This window comes from Peromyscus maniculatus, chromosome 1, assembly GCF_049852395.1.
Source record: "Peromyscus maniculatus bairdii isolate BWxNUB_F1_BW_parent chromosome 1, HU_Pman_BW_mat_3.1, whole genome shotgun sequence".
NCBI classification, from domain to species: Eukaryota; Metazoa; Chordata; class Mammalia; order Rodentia; family Cricetidae; genus Peromyscus; species Peromyscus maniculatus.
The window spans coordinates 136,735,662-136,757,886 of NC_134852.1; the positions used below are offsets into that span (position 1 = coordinate 136,735,662).

Below are 22,225 nucleotides of genomic sequence, written 5' to 3' on the forward strand. Positions count from 1 at the left end.
TAGGTTCACTTTGGTTACATGAAAGACTTTGACTCAAAAAGTCAAATGTGTGTGCGTGTGTGATATAGGTACCTGTGTTTTATCTGTCTATATGTCTGTCTGTCTTGTTGGAGTCAAGTACATTCATCAGGTACGTATATGTATATTCCTATAAACCTAGCATGAGGATTACACATTTTAGGGTATCCTGAGCTACATAAGAAGACCTTGTCTGAACATGAGGACAATATTGTTTGTTACAGCTACCATCTGAAGACAGAGCCCTGTCTCCCCGCCTTGAAGGAACCTCACTTTATAACCACCACTTAACAAAACCCCAATGGGTTTCACATGAACCAACACTTCCTTTCCAGTTTTTGAATTGGAGCTCACTCTGTACCTCTTCCTAGTTGCCTAGCTCTCCTCTGCAGAAACCAGAGTTGGGTTCAGTTCGTCCTGGCCTGCTTTCTGTCTTGCAATAGTTCCTTATTGATTCAGATCTGTTCCTATCAGGACTGAGATGTGACAAACCATTTCCCTGGAATCTCTGAGGCTCTGGGTTTAGGCTCCAGTACTATGGAAACAAACAAAATCTACCCTACTAGTCTAACTAGTGCCTGTTGTCTGCCTGTCTGTCTGTCCGTCCGTCCATCTACCTATCTATCTATCTATCTATCTATCTATCTATCTATCTATCTATCTATCTATCTACCTATCTATCGATCTCTGGGGGGACACATGTGGTCATCGAAGGACAAGTTATAGGGGTCAGTTTCCTCCTTACATCACATAGGTTCTGGGGATCAAACTCAGATCACTGGGCAGGACAGCAAGCACCTTTGCCCACTGAGTCATCCTGTCAGCCCTATATTCTCCCTAGGCCAGCAGCTTTCACAACGAATGTTGTTAATTGTGTTAGAACGTTTGATTTTCAGCTGGTGGGAGGCTTCAACCAGACTCTGGAGTGAGGCCCCTTTCCTTTCTACGATCCCACAGTTTCCCACTCTCTGTCCTGCCTCAGAATGAAGAAACAGCTGCAGGATCAGTTTCTAAGTTTATAAGAAGTCTGTAAGTAGCGCTGGACCACCGTGTAGTTTGAGAGGCTGTGGACTGGCCTACTGCTGGAGAGTCCTGGGCTGGGCAGGTCTCCACTTCATGGGAATCCCTTAAATTAAATGGCCAGCTGCCATGGCAGCTCATTTATGGCAGGAATCAGGAGCAGAGGCAGGAGGAAAGCAGTATCTGGTTTTATCTATAGTTACCCTAGTGCTCAGCCCAAACTAGGTTCCCTTTTCATGCCCAACGATTGGCACACTCTAGTCTGAGTTGTCTGTGGATGTGAATTGAGGTCCACAGGCTTTAGAAATGGCCAGAGCAGTGGAGAGGGGCCAAACAGCTGCTGTGTCCTGTGCTGGCCAGATAGCCTCTCAAAGTCATTGTTTTTGTGTCACAGGCCACTTATTTCAGGCTCATTCTTGTCCAGATAGTGGCACGTGGCTCCCTCTCTCTCTTTCCCCACCCCATTTAAGCACCAGTTGGTGGAACCTCAGAAGCCAGGCTCTTTGCATCCTTTGACCAGTGGTTATCCCTGTGAGTGTGGTAAGGGCCTTTATGTGGCCTACACGGTCCACTGCGCATCCACGGTGCTGTGCTTTGCAGACAGTGACAGGAGCAGACTAGACTTGAGTGACTTACTTCTAAGAAACAGAATAAGGCAAAGGGTGGCGCTTTAGGAAGGGAAGACTCGCTTGCAAGGGTGATTGCTACATAATAGCAAGCCTGGGGGTATGGTGGAGAGCAAGGCAGGAGTGTGACTTAGGAGGTCAAGGGTAGCCTGGGCTGCCTAGTGAGATCTCGTCCTTAAAGAAGGAGGAAGAGGGAGCCTACACCTCATCCCTTGATTCCTCTCTGACCATGTGAGGGCTCTGCCTGCCCCACGTGAGGCCAGCCTTCATGTTGTGACACAGCCAGCAGCCATCCACCAGACATTGATCCCAGACTGTTGGATATCCCAGCCATTAATAATCACCGGTTACATCATCCCCTTTGCTTTTACTTGAAAAACAAAAATGTCTTTTTGTTTGTTTGTTTTATATTTTGTTTTGTTTTTGAGGCAGGGTTTCTCTGTGTAGCCCTGGCTGTCCTAGAACTCACTCACTATGTAGACCAGGCTGGCCTTAAACTCTGAGATCTGTCTGTCTCTGTCTCCCTATTGCTTATAATATCATGCTGATATAAAAGTTAAACAGACATCTCAGCAAGTGGGGAACAGTTGTTTAAGCAGAAATACTGCTGCAGGGTTCCCCTGGGGAATTTTCTCTGGGAAGGATGCTTCGAAAGCTTGCAGGCTGAACCCACATTCGACAAGTCCTTCAGCCGTGGCAAGCTGGGAGGATGGCCCTCGTGGAGGTTCAGGAGGTCCTTGAGAGCGTAGGTCAGTGGCTAGCACTGACAGCCCGGCGGCAGCAGCGGAAGTTCAGTGGTCACTGCGTCCTGGGCCACACACAGAGTCTGAGTCCTCGAGCAGATGGGTATCAACACAGAGGTTAGAGAATCGGTATCTGGGGAGCACAGCTATGCAATCCTAGAGACCATTCCCCAAATTGCAATTTTTTATTGTTTCACTGGGCAGTAAGCAGTACTGTACTGCCTGGGCTCACAGCACAGCTTGGGGCTGGTTCACTAGCATATCAATGCCACCTTGGGGGTAGTTCATTAGCATATCACGGTCTTTCCTGCTCTGGGTTGGTATTTGAGCTGCCTGGTGGCCTGTCAGGGGCTTGCTTCTGAGGCCCAGCTCTTATCCAAGCTGCCTGGTGGCAAGCTTCTATCTCACATGCATTCTATTATCCCAAGTCACATAAAATGATTTTTGAATCCCACAAAATGATTTTTAAGTTATATTCCTTACATTCCATCCCCTTGATACACCTTGTGCTATGTAGTCTTGGTCAAGGCAAATATCAGAGCATTTGGACATGTAGAACGTGGTGGCACATGCCTTTAATCCCAGTACTTGGGAGGCAGAGGCCGGTGGATCTCTGTGAGTTAGAGGTCTACAGAGTGAGTTCCAGGACAGCCAACGCTACACAGATGAAACCCTGTCTCAAAAACAAACAAACAAACAAACAAACAAACAAACAAACCAAAAAAGAGCATTTGGTGTTAAGTTTCAAACCCGGGACAAACAATTGAGATGTCAAAGTAGACCTGGCCCTCTACCCTGAACTCTCCAGCCCAGGAGCTGGGCTGCCCTCCCCCAGAGGCTCTTTCCTATATAATCCATTTTGGTTACCAAACCTTTTTGTAGCTATGGCCTCCGGCTGCTGCCACTTAGTTCCCCATTTCCCCCATCCCTTCCCTCCCCCCTCTCCTCACATGGCTCAGGGACATGTCCACTCTGGACTCTCACAAATGTCTCTTCCTCTGGCTATGCTCTCCCTTTTATCTATAATAAACTTTCTCTTCACCATACCTAGGAGCAGTCATGTCCTTTCCTTTCCTTCCTATTTTTAAAATTTTATTTATTTGATGTATGAGTGTGCTGCATGTATACCTGCATGCCAGAAGAGGGCATCAGATCTTATTTCAGATGGTTGTAAGCCACCAACCAGGTGGTTGCTGGGAACTGAACTCAGGACCTCTAGAAGAGCAGCGGTGCTCTTAGCCCCGGAGCCATCTCTCCATCCCCCTTTCCTTTCCTTGTTATTTCTTTTTTTTTTCCTCTCATCCATTTAGTACACCTTACAATCTGAGGTACCCAATATTTTTCTTCAATGTTCCCAGAATACCTTATACATAATAGTTAGGGGTTTTGGAATAATATCTCTTAATACCATTGCATATAAATAAAAGCAAACAATAACAGCAAAATTTCTCCACCCTGTCGGAGTTCCTTTGCCTGGATGTAGTTGGGTTTGTTTTTGTTTTTATAACTCCTTGCTCTTTGGTGGGCCTGCCACCCAGTTCACAAATAAATACTCAGAGACTTAGTCTTACTTATGAATGCCTGACGTTAGATTGGCTTATTTCTAGCCAGCTTTTCTTAACTTAAATTATCCTGCCTGCCTTTTGCCTTGGACCTTTTTCCTTTCTCTGTTCTTTTTTTTTTTTTTGGTTTTTCGAGACAGGGTTTCTCTGTGTAGCTTTGCACCTTTCCTGGAACTCACTCTATAGCCCAGGTTGGCCTCGAACTCACAGAGATCTGCCTGCCTCTGCCTCCTGAGTGCTGGGATTAAAGGCATGGGCCACCACCGCCCGGCTGGGTGGACTCTTAGTTTTAGATTCATTAGTAGTCCATGTCCTAGATCTAATTTCTCTTTCCTTGACTTCTTCTAAGGTTTGTTCATCATTACCATAAGTAATTATATCATCTGTGTAGGACTGTATAGTAGGCACAAGAGTTCACAGATAAACATTGTAGAAATCAGGAATGTTAATCACACAGGGTGGCTGTGATGGTTTGAAAGAAAGTGGCCCCCAAAGGGACTGGCACTATTAGGAGGTGTGGCCTTATTAGAGGAAGTGTGTCGCTGTGGGGCGGGCTTTGAGGTCTCTTTTGCTCAAGCTTCCCTAAGTGTGACAGTCATTCGACTTCCTGTTGCCTGCAAGATGTAGCACTCTCAGCTCCAGCACCACGTCTGCCAGCATGCCACCATGCTTTCCGCCATGATGATAATGCACTGAACTTCTGAAACTGTAAGTGAGCCACCCCAATTAAATGTTTTCTTTATAGGAGTTGCTGTGGTCATGGTGTCTTTTCACAGCAATAAAAACCATAACTAAGGCAGTTGTCTTCTCAGTGAAGAAAATAAATACCTGTTTTCTACCCAGAAAGCTGGGGGTGGATGTTGTAAATGACCTGGTGACCTTTGCTATCTGTAGAGCCAGACCTCACCCAAATTCCCCAGAACATTATCCCAGACTCTCCCTCCCTAGACATTTATCATTAGCTTTGTTTCTCAGTCACTAGAACCCATCCTTAGGGGAGATATCACAGGTATTTATAGCTTGCTGACTTCTTTTCTTTTCTCTTCTCTTCTCTTCTCTTCTCTTCTCTTCTCTTCTCTTCTCTTCTCTTTTTCTTTTCTTTTTGACAGGATTTCTCTGTGTAGCTTTGGAGCCTTTCCTGGAACTCACTTTGTAGATCAGGCTGACCTCGAACTCACAGAGATCTGCCTGCCTCTGCCTCTGCCTCCCGAGTGCTGGGATCAAAGGTGTACACCCCCACTGCCTGGTTTTAGCTTGCTGATTTCTATGATATCTTGGTCAGAGATCACACCAGATCCTTAACCCTTAAATTATAGAACTCATCTTCATGGTCACATGTAAAAGAGTTTCAGCCACGGTGGTGGCGCACACCTTTAATCCCAGCACTTGGGAGGCAGAGGCAGGCGGATCTCTGTGAGTTCGAGGTCAGCCTGATCTACAAAGTGAGTTCCAGGACAGCCAGGACTGTTACACAGAGAAACCCTGTCTTGAAAAACAAAACAAAACAAAACAAAACAAAACAAAACAAAACAAAAAAAAAAAGAGTTCCAATGTGATTCTGACTCCTTGTGCACTAGGGACTGTCTTTCACCAGGAAACTTCTTTCCAAATTGTACTGTGTTTGGATATGCTTACAATAAACTGCCTGGCATCAGACTCTCCAGATGTTTGACTCAGTACCAATGAACTGAGTTCTCACTGGGAGACAAGTGACACCAGCTGTGATGCTTCCAGGGACACCACCCCACCCCACCCTGCCCCCGCAGGATAGAATTTCATTCTGCGTTTTAATTTCTGATAGTTGTTCTGATAATAGACTATAAGCAATGTCTGGGCTAGTTTTATGTCTTTGTGGGAGTCTCTGGAAGGCCTATTGTCTTCCTCCCCAAGTGAAGGTACACTGTTACTGTGATCTTTCTGAAATAGGTTAGTGGCCAGGGATGTTTTTCTGTTTCATATTTCATATACCATGTATAAGATTGCAAGCATTTTCTAAATTGTAATGCTTTGCTTAAGAGTTTCTCATTTATTTTGACTGCCTTATAGCATTGGCATCTAGCTGAGGGGGTGTAGCTGAGAAAGCACCGTACATTAACTCAAGGAAAGAGGTCAGTTTCCTCAATTCCTTCGCCTTTCTCATGGCCACAGTTCTGAGTAAAAGAGTGTTCTACAGTTGCTACTCATTGCAATGCTTCATCTCTATTAACTATTATAGTTTGTCCTTCTTGCTAAATTTTAAGTAACCAGTCCCCTTCAGTCATTCCTTGCTGTGGAACAATCTTTGTACACTGTGAATATGTATGACTCTCATTGGCTAATAAAGAGCTGACTGACCTATAGCTGAGCAGGAAAAGATTGGGTGGGAGAGCCAGACTAGGAGAATGCTGGGAAGAAGAAGGGCAGAGTCTGAGGAGTCGCCAGGAGACACAGAGGAAGCAGGACATGAACATTTCATTCTAAGATAAGGTGGTGAGCCACATGATAGACCATAGATAAAATATGAGTTAGTTTGAAACGTAAGAGTTAGCTAGTAACAAGCCTGAACTATTGGCCGAGCATTTATGATTAATATTAAGCCTCTGTGATTATTTAGAAGCAGCTGCTGAAACACAGAGAAACTTCGCCTACAATTCCTTTCTGGGAAAAGTCTTGTTTTAGCTTTTGGAGTTCTGATCTAGAGTAACCCTGATGTTGGACTATTGTTTCTGAGGGTTTGTGTCTTCTATATCCAGAGACACTTCTCCTCTCCGCCCTGAAGAGTGCTGGGGGTAGGAATAGCACACTTAAAGATGGTAGTGGGGCATTCCTGGTTTAAGTCAGTGGTGGATCTGAAATTACTCTCCTAGATAACCCTTTGCCTCTGCATAAGTCCCTACTCATTAGTAATGTCCAGAATGAGAAGGGAGGGGGAAGAAAGAAGGCTCCAGGAGAGGTGTGGTCTGAACGTTCTCATACACGAGCGTTCATCAGACTATGAAGCCATTTCCTGTTTTGTTTTGCCCTCTAGGGCCCCTTCCCCTTCTTTAACACGCTCATTATCATCTCTTGTCCCTTTCCCACACCCACTGATCTCCTTCAGTTTCCCAAATAGTGTCCCTTTGTTTTCATGCCTTTTTTCTGTGTGTTGCTGACAGGAACATGGACGCCTTATGCCAGCGGCTACACCACTGAAGAACATGTCCTTCCCACATCAGCAGCTAACTAAGGGTCTCAGGAGCCCCTCCTCCCTTCTTGGTCTTTTAAACAATCTTATAGCCAAGGCTGACCTTGAACTCCTGATCCTCCTGCTTCAACCTCCCAAGTCCTGGGATGACAGGCATGTGCCACTTTACCTAGGTGGGTAATTGATAATAAACTTTTTTGGGGTGATTTTGAAGATGGTTGTGAGCCACCATGTGGGTGCTGGGAATTGAACTCAGAACCTCTAGAAGAGCAGCCAGTGCTCTTAACCTCTGAGCCATCTCGCCAGGCTGGAACAGCTACCCACTACGGGGGCGGGGGGGGGGGGGGTTGTTTGTTTGTTTGTTTGATTGATTGAGACAGGGTTTCTCTGTGTAGCCTGTCTGTCCTGGAATTCACTCTGTAGACCAGGCTGGCCTCAAACTCACAGAGATCCTCTGCCTCCTGAGTGCAGAGATTAAAGGTGTGCACCACCACCACCCGGCTCTAGCTGTGTATATAAGGCACATATGAACGAAATAAATGTGTTTAGTCTTGGGTCCCTTTCCCAGGATGTCTCCTTATGTAGCATTTTCTGTTCTTCTGAGCCCTTGGCTCCTCTGGGAAGGCAGCTGCTGCTTGCCGAGCCCCATTCTCCAAGGGAAGAAACAAAGATCAGAAGGTGACGTTCAAGGGTTTCCCAGCAAGTGAGAAGCTGAGTGCCTGGTCTGACTCTCATCTCAGATGAGAAAAATCTGGTATTTTTTTGCTGTTTCCTGTGGGTCAGGCCTTGTAATACCCACACCCGCCAAGCTTTTTTCTTTTAAATTACTGGAGGTTGAACCTGGGGCTTCCTGCTTGCTAAGCAAGTGCTCTACCTCTAAGCTATTTTCCTAGCTATGTGTATAGGAAGTGCAGATACCTGAACAGCACAGAAGAGGCTGTCAGATCGTCTGAATCTGAAATTACAGGTTCTTGTGGGTCACATGATATGGGAACTAAACTAGGATGATGTGGGATGTCTTTCTGTATGCTATGAATATGTGTTATTCCCATTGGTTAATAAGTAAAGCTGCTTTGGCCTATGGTAAGGCAGGCTGGAGCCAGGCAAGAATTCCAAGCAGAGATACAGGAGAAGAAGGGCAAAGTCAGGGGCAGACGCCATCCAGCCGCCCAAGGAGCAACATGCCAGCAGACTGGTAATGCCACAGCCACGTGGCAATACTTAGATTAATAAAAATGGGTTAATTTAAGTTGTAAGAGCTAGTTAGTAATAAGCCTGAGCCATTGGCCAAAGGGTTTATAATTAATATTAAGCCTCTGAGTGATTATTTTATAAGCTGCTGTTGGACCAAGTGGGTCAGAGAAGAGGTTCTAGCTACACTCGGATCCTGTTCAAGACCAGTACCCACTTTTAACTCCTGAGCCATCTTGCTCCAGGGCACTGGATCTCCTGGAACTGGAATTATGGACAGTTATGAGCCACCTGGGGGTGCCTGCAACAGAACAAGTCCTCTGAAAAAACAGGTGCCCTTAACCCGAGTCTCTCTCCAGCCTCATCCCAGCCTTTTTTGAGATAGTCTTACATAGTTCCAGGTGGCCTGGACCTCTGATCCTCCAACCTCTACTTTCCAAGTGCTAGAATTCAAGACTGTAGCAGGTCATGGTAGTGCACACTGTTAATCCCATTCTCTGTGAGTTTGAGGCCAGCCTAGTCTATATGGAGAGTTCTAGGTCAGCCAAGGCTACATAGTGAGACTGTCTCTAAATAAGTAAATTAATACCAAACAAAACAACAAAAACAAGCCTGTACCACCAGACCCTCCTGTAGCTAAAAGTTTTCACTGGTCCTGCCCAGCCCCACAGACCCCACAGCCACTTATAAAATAATCACTCGGAAGCTTATATTAATTAAAACTGTTTGGCCATTAGTTCAGGCCTACCACTGACTAGCTCTTACATTTAAACTCAGCCCATTTCTCCCTGGACAGTGGACTGACACCTCCTGACTCAGCCTTCCACTTCCCAGAATTCTCCTTGTCTGTTTATCCCACCTATACTTCCTGCCTGGCTACTGGCCAATCAGCATTGATAAATAATATCAACCAATCAGAGCAACACATTCACAGCATGCCGAACATCCCATGGCACCCTCCTGCAACATTGTTTCAAATAAAACAGCAAAATCAAGCCTGTGCCCCACATCCTCCTGCAACACTGTTTTGAATAAAACAACAAAAAACAAGCCTGGGGGCTAGAGAGATGGCTCAGAGGTTAAGAGTACTGACTGCTCTTCCAGAGGTCCTGAGTTCAATTCCCAGCCACCACATGGTGGCTCTCACAACCATCTATAATGAGATCTGGTTCCCTCTTCTAGCCTTCAAGTCTACATGTAGACAGAACACTGTATACATAATAAATAAAACTCTAAAAAATATTAAAAAAAAAAACAAGCCTGTATCCCCCACATCCTTCTGCAACATGGTTTCAACTGCAATTCAGTATGAATTTCGCAGGGGACAGGCCATAGCAGGATATCACTACGGCCTCAGTTTAAGTCAGCAGCTTTGAGGTACTCAAGGCACAAGAACCATAAAAATCTAAGTGTGAAGCAGGCCGGGCAAAGACGTGGTGGATAGTGACTATAACCCCTCCTCTACATCAAGCAAAGAGGTCATTTGGAGGAAACACCCAGCTGGTTGTGATTGCTCCTATAAACCCAGCTGAGATAGGATTTTGAGTTTGAGGCTAGCCTGGGCTACACTGTCAGGCGCTGAGTCCTTGCATGACACAGGGACACACCTAACCGAGGTAGCAAGGGCATGCAGAAAGGACCCACACAGCGGACACAGAGAAGCTGGGTTTGGGGGAACGGCTCTGGTGGAGAAGGTGCAGGACCTCTAAAGCTCAGCGTGTGTTTTATAGAGTTGAACAGAAAGACTTTATTGCATGTAGCTGGGCAACGAGGCAGCAATCTCAGCACTTGCAGCTGGACTCCTGTCCTTGAGAATTCAGCAAATTCTGGGACATCAGGTTCCCAGAACTGGGCTTACACTATGATGGCTATTAGCTGCCACAGGGATGCTGGGGATTTAACCAGGGTCCTTTGCAAGAAGCACAAGTGCTCTCCACCTCTCCAGCCCTTGATTTTTTTCTCCTCCTCCTCTTCCTCCTCCTCCTCTTCCTCCTCCTCCTCGTCTTCTCCTCCTCTTCCTCCTCCTCCTTTTCTTCTTCCTTTTTTCGAGACAGGGTTTCTCCATGTAACAGCCTTGGCTGTCCTGGATCTCGCTCTGTAGACCAGGCTGGTCTCAAACTCACAGAGATCTGCCTGCCTCTACCTCTCGAGTCCTGGGATTAAAGGCGTGTGCCACCACCGACCAGCTTGATTTTTATTCTAACACAGGTTAAAGACTGTCTTCTCCCGACTAAATGGGGTCTGACCTCATTGTCTCTCAAATTTGGCTAGTCTGAGAAGAATTAGCACAAAAGAAAACATTAAGTGGGGAGGGGTCAGTCAGGAAAGTCATAAGGATGCATGCAGTGGGCCTTGTGTAAACACACGGTTATGAGTCGGGGGTTAAAACATTGGTATAAAGGTTTTACTTAGAATTTCGTGTGGTAAACAAAAGTTTTACAGTGTTATAAGTAAATAAATAATATTCAATATTTCTTTTCTTTTTTTGGGGGGAGACAGAGTCTCACTATGTAGCCCTGGCTGGCCTGGAACTCACTATGTAGAGCAGGCTAGCCTTAAACTCACAGAGATCTGAATGCCTCTACCTCCCCAAGTGCTGGGATTAAAGATGAGGGCCCCTATGTCTGGTTGTGTTTAATATTTTTTTATACATATAGGTCAAGTTTGCAGATAGAATCTGGGTATGGGTCGTGTCTTTGTTAGGGTTTTTATTGCTGTGAAGAGACACCATGACCAAGACAACTCTTTTTTTTTTTTTTTTTTTCCTTCTCAAGACAGGGTTTCTCTGTGTAGCTTTGTGCCTTTCTTGGATCTCGCTCTGTAGACCAGGCTGGCCTTGAACTCACAAAGCCCCACCTGCCTCTGCTTCCCAAGTGCTGGGATTAAAGGCGTGCGCCACCACCTCCCGGCCCAAGACAGCTCATATAAGGAAAACATTTCACTGGGGCTGGTTTACAGAGTCAGGGGTTTAGTCCATTATTGTCATTGTGGGAAACATGGCATCAGACATGATGCTAGAGAAGGAGTTGAGAGTTCTACATCTGGATCTGCAGGCAGCAGGAAGAGAGACACTGGGCCTGGCTTGAACATTTGAATCCCCAGAGTCCACCCCCCCCAATGATACACTTCCTCCAGCAAGGCCACACCTTTTAATGCCACTCCCTAAGCATTCAAATATGAGTCTATGGGGGCCAATCTTTCTCACACCAACACAGGTCTACAGGGGATTCAAACCTCGCAGTGTAAGACAGCATGTAAACATTTTATTACACTCTTTGTGGATCTTTGTGTCAAGAACTAGGCCTGGGACGTCTTGGGCCTTCTCTGAAGATTCAGTTGTTGGCAGTGACTGCCCAGCGGGGACTCAACTCACTTGCAGTCTCTGTTCAGTCACAAGTCTGGTGGGTGACAATGGTCCAGGAGCTTTCAGCTGGGACTTCAGCTAGACTGTGGCCTTCCCATGTTGTCTCTGGGTGTGCCATTTTGAACTTTTTTTTTTTTTATCATAACAGCTAAGTTTCAAGGACTCTGGAGTGTAAGGTAATGCATGGGTTTCCTTCTCTCTCTCTCTCTCTGGTTTTTCGAGACAGGGTTTCTTGTGTAGCTTTGCTTTCCTTCTCTTATTTCCTTCTCTACAGCGCTGGGAAGCAAACTTGGGGATGTCTACAGTGTGGCACAGCACAGTCCTCTGAAAAGCCCAGCTGCCCTCTCCCTAAGGCCGCCGGGTCTGCTGGGCAAAGACCTCACAGCCAGGCTTTATCTTGACTACTGCAGTCCCCTCACAACAGGAGGGTGGGAATGGTCACCAGCCCCTCCTCCCAGCCAGCTGTATGGAGTTCTTTCCTAGTTGTACACATCCCTGAGGTCTTGGGGAGAAGCTGGAGTCTATAGGCTGGGAAAGACTAGAGGAAAGGGGCTCCATCTATGTGACTCTGGAGAAACCATCATTCATGCTGACTACAGACCTTCCAGACGCTCCTGCCCATAGCCCTCACAGCACTCTGTATAAACCTAATAAACTCACTGATTCGCCAGAAGGAGCTTTGGTGGGTGGATTGAATGCTGGTTTGTTACTGGGACATTAGAAGGGGGGTTATATTCTCTCTCCCCACCCTCATGGAGAAAACTCTCCCAACACACATACTGGGGGAATGACCACTGAGCTACATCCCAACCCTTGGAGTTTCGTTGTTATCTTGTATGTATATGTTTGTGTATGTGCAGGTACACATACATGTTTGTGTGTGTGTTTGCATGGAGGTCAGAGGTTGATGTCTGGCTTCTTCCTCAATTGTTCTCCACTTTAATAACACTATTCCTGTGATTTTGGGATATGGTTAGCCCTGACTGATCTGTAACTCACAGAGACCCACCTATTTCTGCCTCCTCAATGTTGGAATCAAAGGCATGTGTCACCTTATCCAACCTTTTCTACCTTAATTTTTCTTTTATCAAGACAAAGTTGTCTGTTCTGGAACTCTGTAGACCAGACTGGCCTCGAACTCACAGAGGTCCACCTGTCTCTGTCTCCCGAGTGCTGGGATCAAAGCTGTGAGCCACCACCGCCCGGGCTTCTCTACTTTAAACAAGGTCTGTGTAGCTCAGGCTGCCCTTGAATTCCTGAATCTCCTGCTTCTACCTCCTGTGTGCTGGGACTACATCGTGGTAAGAACTAGCATAGGCGTGTAGGGATGCGGCTATGGCTTAACTTTAGTTTGGCAGGGTGTTACTTTTATGAGATTCTGCATAAATATGGCCTCGAGATGGAAGTCCATCTTCTCTAATTTCAACTGTCTGCCTGTGTGCAGCTTACCCGGGCGCTGGCTGGAGGCTGACCAGTGGCTGCCTGCCTGTCAACCTTCACCCAGAGTGGATAAAACCTGTCTTACTTGCCTGCAGTTCCTGGAAATCTCTTCAATCTCCCCAACTCCTGTAACCCTCCTCCTTTCCTGGAGTCAGAACTTGGACCACACAGGAGGCCCATTAGGAAGAGCTGTTTCTTCTGCCTGTGTGCAAATCTACCTCCAAGCTACCAGTTGGGCAGGTCAGGAGAGTGGATCCACCTTAAGCCATCCGAATGAGGTGGGAGGAATAATTAGCCCTCTAACGATACAATGTAGCTTTCCTTCCCAGAATTCCTACAAAGCTAAGCAACTTCAGGAGTCTGCTGTTTTTTTAAATTTTTCAGAAAAACGTAACTTTTCCTTTTCTTCCTTCTATCTCTTTTCAGTTAAGTTTTTTTTTTTTTAATTGTGTATGTGTGTGTGGGTTTATTGACTTGTACACAGGAGGCCTCGAAGGCCAGAAGACGGTGTGAGAGCCACTGGAGTTGGCTCTCTGCGAGAACGGTACGTACCCTTAGGCCCAGCCATCTCCTCAGTCTGTCTGTCTCTGCCCTAAGCATGCTTTCCTATAACTGTGGGCTTCTCTCACGCAGCTGCTTGTCTACCGTACCTCACCTCCATGCGTAACTCAGAGAATACGGTTCTCTCTCTCCCTCTTCTCTGTCTCCCTCCCTCAAGCAGTTGGCCGAGAGATTTACACGGTTTGCCCTGGGGTTTTTTCTCTTAAACTCTAATAAAATTGACCTAGAACTTCCTTCTGAGTCTGTTCTTAAACTCTTTTATTAATGAGACTAAGAACTCCAAGTGGGAAACCCCGATTTCCCTGGTAATAAGTGGCAACACTGGTGGGACTCCCCAAAATTTCCAGTAACAATGGGAGTTGAAGGCCAGTCTGGACTACCTGAGGTTCTGTCCCAAACAAAACAAAACAGAAACAAAAAAAAAAAGAAAAGAAAAGAAAGAAATGACGATTTATAAGCCTGGCTTGGTGGCACAAACCTGTAATCTCAGCAGAAAAATGGAGAGTTAGGGGCTAACCTGGGCTACATAGTAATGCCCTGGAGAGAGGGGATGATGGAGAAGACATAGAGAGAGAAGAAAGGAAAAGGAAGGAAGGAAGTCTTTTTCCCCAAGTGCTGGGCTCAGAGCTCCTGAAGCCCTTGCGTCTTCTGCCAGGCGAGAGGAACGTGGGCTAGGATTCTTTTCCCGCCCTTTTCAGTCATTAGCGGCATTTGTGCTCCTGAGGTGACTTCTGGAGAATGGGCTGGCAGCCAAACCAGCCTCACACTAGAGGGTTTGGCTCTCACCTCCCCACAGCCCCTGAGAGGGGAAGGGACCAGAAGTTGAGCTGAGCCTCAAAGGCAAATAAGCTGATCTGTGAGGTAGAACTGACATTAAAAAACTAAAAGAAGATTTGGAGGGTACACAGTGGGGGAGGGCAGGAAGGTGGCATGTGGGGGGAGGGCCCAGCAAGGTGACATTCAGGAGTGTCTTTACCCCCTCATCAGCTCCCCTGTGTTCGGGCTGTTTCTGCGTGGTAACCTTTGTCTACGCGACTCCACAGAGGCAGACGTGTCCCTGAGTTTTGTGGGCCCTTTTGGCAAATGACTGAACCCAAGGAGAAGGTTCTGGGAAGCCTGGATTTTTATAGCTGCTGTTGCTGCCGGGTGGCAGGCTCTGATGCCGTGGGGACTAAAAGTGAGGGCATGCCGTGTATACACAAGTGACAAGTGACAAGTCTCCCTGAAGGCACTTCAGCTTTGGAGTCGAAGGGAACTGGTGTAGACTAGAGGGGTGAACAAGCTGCTCATTAGTAAACACAAGAGCAGACTTCAGTTTTCTGGATGGAACTAAAGTTGCCGTCCACTGGTCAGGGGCATGGTTTTGAAAGGAAAGGCGTTTTTCCTTCCTCTGCACAGTTATTCTGACCTTGGGGCAGGCTAGTGGCTGTAGCTTTACCCCAAAACTGTTCATCTCCTTCTGTTGTTGATGTCATCTTTTATTATTATTATTAATTATTTTGAGACAGGGCTTCATGTATTCCAGGCTGGCCTTGAACTCACTATGTAGCTAGATGACCCTGAACTTGTGACTCTCTGGTCTCCACCTCTGGTTTATGAGATGCTGAGAACAGAGCACAGGCCCTTGAGCATACCAGGTCAACACTCTACCAACCCAGCCACATCTCAGCTCCCTTCCTTGATTTTCTGAATAGAATTTCCCTGTGTAGTCCTGGCTTGCCTTAAACTTATGGCAGTCTTTCTGCCACTGTCTCCTGAGTGTTGGGATTACAGGCATGCACCACCATGGCCAGCAGTGGTCTCATGCTACTCAGGCTGGCCGTGGATTGGCTTTGAGTTCTTGGTCCTCCAGTCTCTCCCTCCCCAGGGCTGAGATCACAGGCCACCACACCTGGCCTGATGTCATCCTCTTCCATACATGGTTTGTTCTCAGGGTTCGGTTTGGGCCTAAGGGTAAGGCTGAGGGACTGTACATTCTTCAGCTGCAGAGCTGCTGAGAAAACCCAAGAGTGGGGAAGAAGAAATGATTGATGGGAAATGGGCCAGGTTTGCCTATGTCATCGTTGGTCTTGGACTAAACGTTTCTCCCGTAAGCAACATGTCTAGCTGTAGAGCAGATTAGAATTTCATTTGAAGTGTGAGGTAGCAAAGGGGACAGAAGCATTACAAGGAGAGAATTACCACACTTTTTAATCTCATTTTTATGGTCCATCCATAGGTTCAAGAGATCTCGATGCTACAAGCAAAAGCAGCCTTCAAGTTTCTGCAAAGAGGCCCAAACTACCGTCATCATAGCCTTCAGGCCAAAGATGTCCAAGCTGACGGGAGTCCGTAATGTGTTGCCCAGTGTGTGGCCTCCAAAGTCAGTGATTTTAAGGTCAACTAAGAGGAAACAAGGACTGGGAATATAGCTCAGTGGTGTGAGCCATAGTGTGTGCCAAAGATCTGGGTTCAAATCCTGGCACCATACACACACACACACACACACACACTCACACACACTCACACTCACACACATGTGCACACGCATACACTCACACACACACACACACACACACGCGCGCGCGCGCGCGCATGCACACACACACACACACGCGCACACACACGCACACTCACGCACACACACTCACATGCACACACACATGTACACACACACAAAGGTTTTGTAGATTTTGCTCTGACAAATCCTTCAAAATCTGAGTTGATTTTGGGGGTTTACCAAGGGCATTTTATGGGACAAAGTTTTTCCTCAATGACAATTCCCCTCCGTCTTTGTCGTTTGTATAACCATCTCTAAGCCTAATTTTAGCTTGGACCTATCACAAGGGGCTTCTCTACTCTGTAAGAATTCTTCCCTGACGGCCCAATCTAATGTCTTATGACAAGGCTCCTGGAGAGTGTAGGAGGAAGGCAGATCACACATCGTGCTTTCGTTGCTTGGGCTCTGAGCTGACCTGCCTTTGTGCCCTCTTGTGGTCATCCCTGACCTGTCTCCAGGGGTCACAAGTGCAGAAGGCCAAGGCTTTAGCTTGGTTTCTATGGTGATGGCAGTCTTGGACTCCTATCCTGTGGAGTCTGCACTAAATTCATATGATGACAACATCAGATTAAGTCCCAGGACCCACTGTAGGTGTCCACAGAGAAGTACAGAATCAGCTGGTGACATACTCCAGTCCAAGGCTATCCTCCCAGACACATAACCGGGCAATACATTACTGACAATATAAAGAAAACCTGAGTGGCAGCAGGGGCACCCAACACTTCACCTAATGGGTGCAGGTGCTCCACAGTTTATGCTGGCTTCATGCCTTGATGAGTCAGGCCACTGCAAGTTGGAAATATAAATAGGAAATGCAAATGTTTATGTTGGGCATGGAATCACTCACCTGCAACATTAGCACTTGGGAGCTTGAAGCAGGGGATCCCGAGTTCCTGGCCAGCCTGGGCAACACTGTCAAACCTTGTGCACTGGTTAGTTCTTTTGTCAACTTGACACAGACTAGAGTCATCTGGGAAGAGTGGCCTCAACTGAGGAATTGCCTAGATCAGACTGGCCTGCGGACACGTCTGCGGGTCATTTTCTTGACTGCTAATTGGTGCGGGAGGGCCAGCTCACCGTGAGTGCATCCCTCGGCAGCTGGGTCCAGGCTGTATAAGGTGGCTGAGGGACTGAAGGACTGTGCCCGATGGTTGAGAGCACACACTACTATTGCAGGTGACTCCACATCCAGCACCCACAGCAGGCGGCTCATGACCACCTTTAACTCCAGCCGCAGGGGCTCCAGCTCCACCACCTGCGCTCATGTGCACACACTGCCATGTCCACATACCCAAACTTAAAAAATAACTTTATACAAAGAAGAAAGCAAGCTGGCTGGGCCCGAGCCAGAGGGAGAAAGAAGTAAACAGTGCTCCTGCATGCTTCCTGCTTGCTCCTGCTTGGGTTCCCGAGCTGACTGACTTCCCTCAGGGGTGGACTGTGACCGGAAAGAGAAGATGAAAGAAATCTTCCCTATGTTGCTCATGGTCATAGTGTTCCTGACAACAGCAGAAGAAAACTAGGACTTCCGTTCTAGAAATCTAAGTAATTAATTCATTAATACTTTTAAAAGGACTGGAGAGATGGCTCAGTGGTTAAGAACACATGCTGTCTCGTAAGTGGACACTAGATATAAAGCAAAGAACAAGCAGATGCAACCCACAGAACCAGGGAGGCTACATAGCAGGGGGGATCCTAGGATGACTGTGGCTTAGAATAAGTTTTGGTTTTACTCAATTACTGGGCAAGCCTCAATGAAACAATTCACTATGAGGATAAGAATTTATACTGTATCAAGCTGATAATAGAAAAATAAATAAATAAATAAAAATGAAAAAAAAAAGCAAAAAATGCTTGCTGCTCTTCCAGCACCCACATGGCAGCTCACAACCATCTGTGACTGCAGTTCCAGGGCATCCAATGCCTTCTGGCATCAGTGGACACTGCATACATGTGTCCCAGACACACATGTTAGGCAGAACATTCATACACACAAAAATAAAAACAAATATTTAAAAATATATAATAAAATAAGTCCAGTGAACTAGCTCCAAGGGTAAAAACACTTGCTGCCAAGTCTGAGGAGCTGAACTGAGTCGACTTCTAACTCCCACAAGTTGCTCTCTGACTTGCACATGTATTTTGTAGTATGTATAACCTCTCCACATGTTAAATAAGTAAATAAATAAATGTAATGTTAAAAATGGAGTGAAAGTCGGGCATGGCGGCACACACCTTTAATCCCAGCATTCAGGAGGCTAAGGCAGGAGGATCTCCGTGAGTTCCAGGATAGCCAGGGCTGTTACACAGAGAAACCCTGTCTGGAAAAACCAGTAAATCAATAAAATAAAAAAATGGGGAGAGGCAGGACAGCAAAATGGCTCAGCAGGTAAAGGTGCCCGCCACCAAGCCTGACAATCTGAGTTCAATCCCCGGGACCCACATGGTAGAAGGAGAGAACTGACTTCTGCAAGATGTCCTCTGACTTCTACACTTGTACTATGTAGCATGCTACACACACACACACACACACACACACACACACACACACACACACACACTGTAAATAATAAATAAATGATGAATAAATGAGTAGAAGTAATTTTTGAAAGTTAAAATGCTGAGTTAGGGGTGTGACTCAGTTGGTAGAGAACTTGCACAGAATGCATGAAGCCCTGGGCTTGATCTCATCACCTAATAAAATGGGGAGCAGTGGTGTGCCTTTTGGAGTGGAAGGGAGACAGGGTCTCTCGACATAGCCCTGGCTGTCCTAGAACTTACTATATAGATCAGGCCAGCCTTGAACTCACAGAGATCTGCCTGTCCCTGCTTCCCAGGCGTGTGGCCCTCATGCTGGGCCAGTGGTGTTCATTGTAATGCCAGCATTCAAAAGGAGGAGGCGAGAAGATCAGAAGCCCAAGTTCGTTGTTCAGCACAGCAAGATGGCTCAGTGGACAAAAGGCATTCGTCAGGCAATCTTGGCAACTCTAGTTGGTCCCCAGAACCCCGGAAAGGAGAATGAGAGAGTGATTCCACAAAGTTGTCCTCTGACCTCACACACGTTGTGGCACACAGGCCTCCCCTGACACTAATAACAAAGCAGTTCAAGGTCATTCTCAACTACATATCAAGTTCACAGCCTGGGCTACGAGAAACTGTCTCAAAACAAAGTACACTTTCTGTTGAGTGTGTATGGCTTTTGTACCACTGTAAAGTGGGTGAGAAATAAATCGAGGCCAGGCATGACTTTTTTTTTTTTTTTTTTTTTTTTTAAGACAGGGCCTTGCTGTGTAGCCCTGGCTAACCTGGAACTCACTCTGTAGATCAGGCTGGCCTTGAACTCAACTCACACAGATCTGCCTGCTTCTTCTTCCTGAATGCTGGGATTAAAATCAGGAGCCACCATGCCCGGCTTAGATGAACTTCTTAAAGAAGTTAATCGTACAGTTAAGCTTTATTTATGTGTTTGTTTTGTGTTTGGGGACTGCAAACCTCTTTCCTCAGCCTCCCAAGGGCTGGGTTTGTAAGACACCATTCTAGGCCAGACTTAATTTCTGCTTGTGATACTTAGCTACGGCTTCCTATTTAGAATGGTTACACACTTTCCTTTTTAAACGCATTTGAGTAAAAAGGGTAAAGGGGTGATTTTCCAATGCTAAGTAAATACAGCGTGTCATGAGCGCCCCAGGGGCGGAACTGGAAGGAACAGTGTGGGAGAGATGAGGTTGGGGAAGCCCTGAGCACCCAACATAGCGGTGGCTACAGCTATGACTATTACTAGCATTATCTTTAAGGGGTGCTGGTTGAAAATTTACTTTGAGTCATCCTGAAATTTAAATGTATGTGTATATATGAATGTATGCACATGTATATGTACTATGAGCTGGCTTTTGAGAAAGGGTTGGTTTTATAGAAAAATTAGAAGGCAGAAATAGTGAGTTTCTCAATTCTCTGCAAGGGGCTGGGAATCCTTTCAGTTGTGGAAATCTCAGAGAAGTTTCTGGAAGGCCCTGAAGGGAAAGAGGTCAGTGATTTCTCTAGTTCTAGTGAGGAATCCCCGAAATTGTGGTAATAGACGTTATACGTACCCAGAAGAAGGGGGTAAAAAGAGGGTGAAGAAGAGGGACATTCTCTCAGGGTCCTTCCTGATCTGAGATAGCTGAGCTTTCAAGAACTGCTATAACAGTTCCTAGAACAGCCTGGAAAGGCCTCCCAGGCAGAGGCTGTGCCAGGGACAGGTGAGGCAGAAGGCTGCCCATCAGGAGCCAAGAGTTAGCGGGGTGGGGGGTGTCTCCTAAGAAGCAGGTGCTGAAGGGCCCACCAGCTGGAGCTGGCTACAAAAGCTGGGACAGGGCATCCCTGACCTTCATTTTCTCTTTGACAGAGGGATGTTGCTCTCACCTTTCGATGGGTGAGAAAACCTATCCTTAGATCTACAATCTAGGGTCTCCTGTTGCCAGGACTCTGTGTTTCTTAAGCATACCATAAAAAGGAAAAAGGTCAGGGGTTAGAAATCGGATAGACCTGAGCTCATAGTCGGCTGCCCCACGGGTTGAAGCTGCATGGCTCTTAAGTGAACTGGGAAGTACAATATAACTTACTCTATATAACGTAGTATGTACTTACAAGGCGAAGTTTAACTTCTCTGAGCCTTGCATTTCTGTTTGGAAAAATGGGAGCATTAGTAATCTGTCCCATTGAGTTACTGTAAGGATTAAAAGGAGGAACTCCTGTAAAGTTCTGGCACTGGGCAGACTGCCTTCTTAACCTGGAGCCCTACGTTTGATGGCCAGAACACAAGAAACCCTACAAACAAATGAACAGAACCTGTCCCAGGGCAGCAGCCTGAAACATGGGCGCTGTTGCTATGGTTTCTGAAGCCCATACCCAGATAGATGTGTGCTGCTGCCAGCACACTGCCCAGAGGTGCTGCTACCAACTGTGCTCCGGGTTCTAGAGCTGACGGTAGCACCATGTGTCACTCTTTGCAAAGTCTGGGCTTCAGGCCTGCCCTGGTAAAATAACAGGCAACTAGCAAATGTTAAAACAATGAGCTAAGCATGGTGGTACATGCTTTTAATCCCAGCACTTGAGAAAAGCAAAGGGAGGTAGATCTCTATGAATTCAAGGCTTGACTGGTCTACACAGTCAAGACTATTTAAAAAAAAAAAAAAAAGTGTGGTGGCGGTGGTGCAAGCCTTTAATCCCAGCACTTGGGAGGCAGAGCCAGGTAGATCTCTGAGTTCCAGGCCAGCTTGGTCTACAGAGCGAGATCCAGGACAGGCACCAAAACTACACAGAGCCGGGCGGTGGTGGCACACGCCTTTAATCCCAGCACTTGGGAGGCAGAGGCAGGTGGATCTCTGTGAGTTTGAGGCCAGCCTGGTCTACAGAGTGAGTTCCAGGAAAGGCGAAGAGCTACACAGGGAAATCCTGTCTTGAAAAACAAAAACAAAAACAAACAAACAAAAAAAAAAAAAACGAAAGAAAAAAAGAAAAAAAGGAAAAGAAAAACAAACTACACAGAGAAACCCTGTCTTGAAAAAAGCCAGGTTGTCACTATGGGGCCCTGACTGGCCTGGAACTCACTCTGTAGATCAGGCTGGCCTCAAACTCACAAAGCTCTGTCTTCTGAGTGCTGGGACTAAAGATGTGTGCCAGCATGCCCAGCCAGGCCAGCAGGTTTTTTGTTTTGTTTTGTTTTGTTTTTTTAATACTCCTATTTCCAGAGTCCAGGAGAGACTCTGTTGTTGGTCTGGACTCAGAGGTGGCTGAATATGGCCCCTGAGAATTCCAGCTGGGACACAGCCTCCTGTAATGTCATTGAGTCAACTGGTACCCTAGTCCCTGGCCCTACCAAAGTGCAATGGGCTCCAGGCTCTACAAGGTTTAATGTGGAGAAGGAACCAAAGGCTGAGCCCAGGGCTGGAGCTTGGCCCCGTTCCTCCCTCTTTGGCTGGGCCTGAGGATAAGTGAGGCTTCTTGTTCGTTTCTGCCA

At 46.6% G+C, this 22,225-nt stretch overlaps 1 protein-coding gene across 1 annotated transcript in view; it reads right to left on the reverse strand.

The window, feature by feature from the left end:
• Positions 1-22,225, reverse strand: part of Il27 (interleukin 27) — a 42,106-nt gene that overhangs the window by 17,618 nt on the left and 2,263 nt on the right. Inside the window, exon 2 of the mRNA XM_076562880.1 lies at positions 17,305-17,482. Coding sequence (XP_076418995.1) covers positions 17,305-17,482 — 178 coding nt within the window. The remainder of the gene's footprint in view (positions 1-17,304; positions 17,483-22,225) is intronic.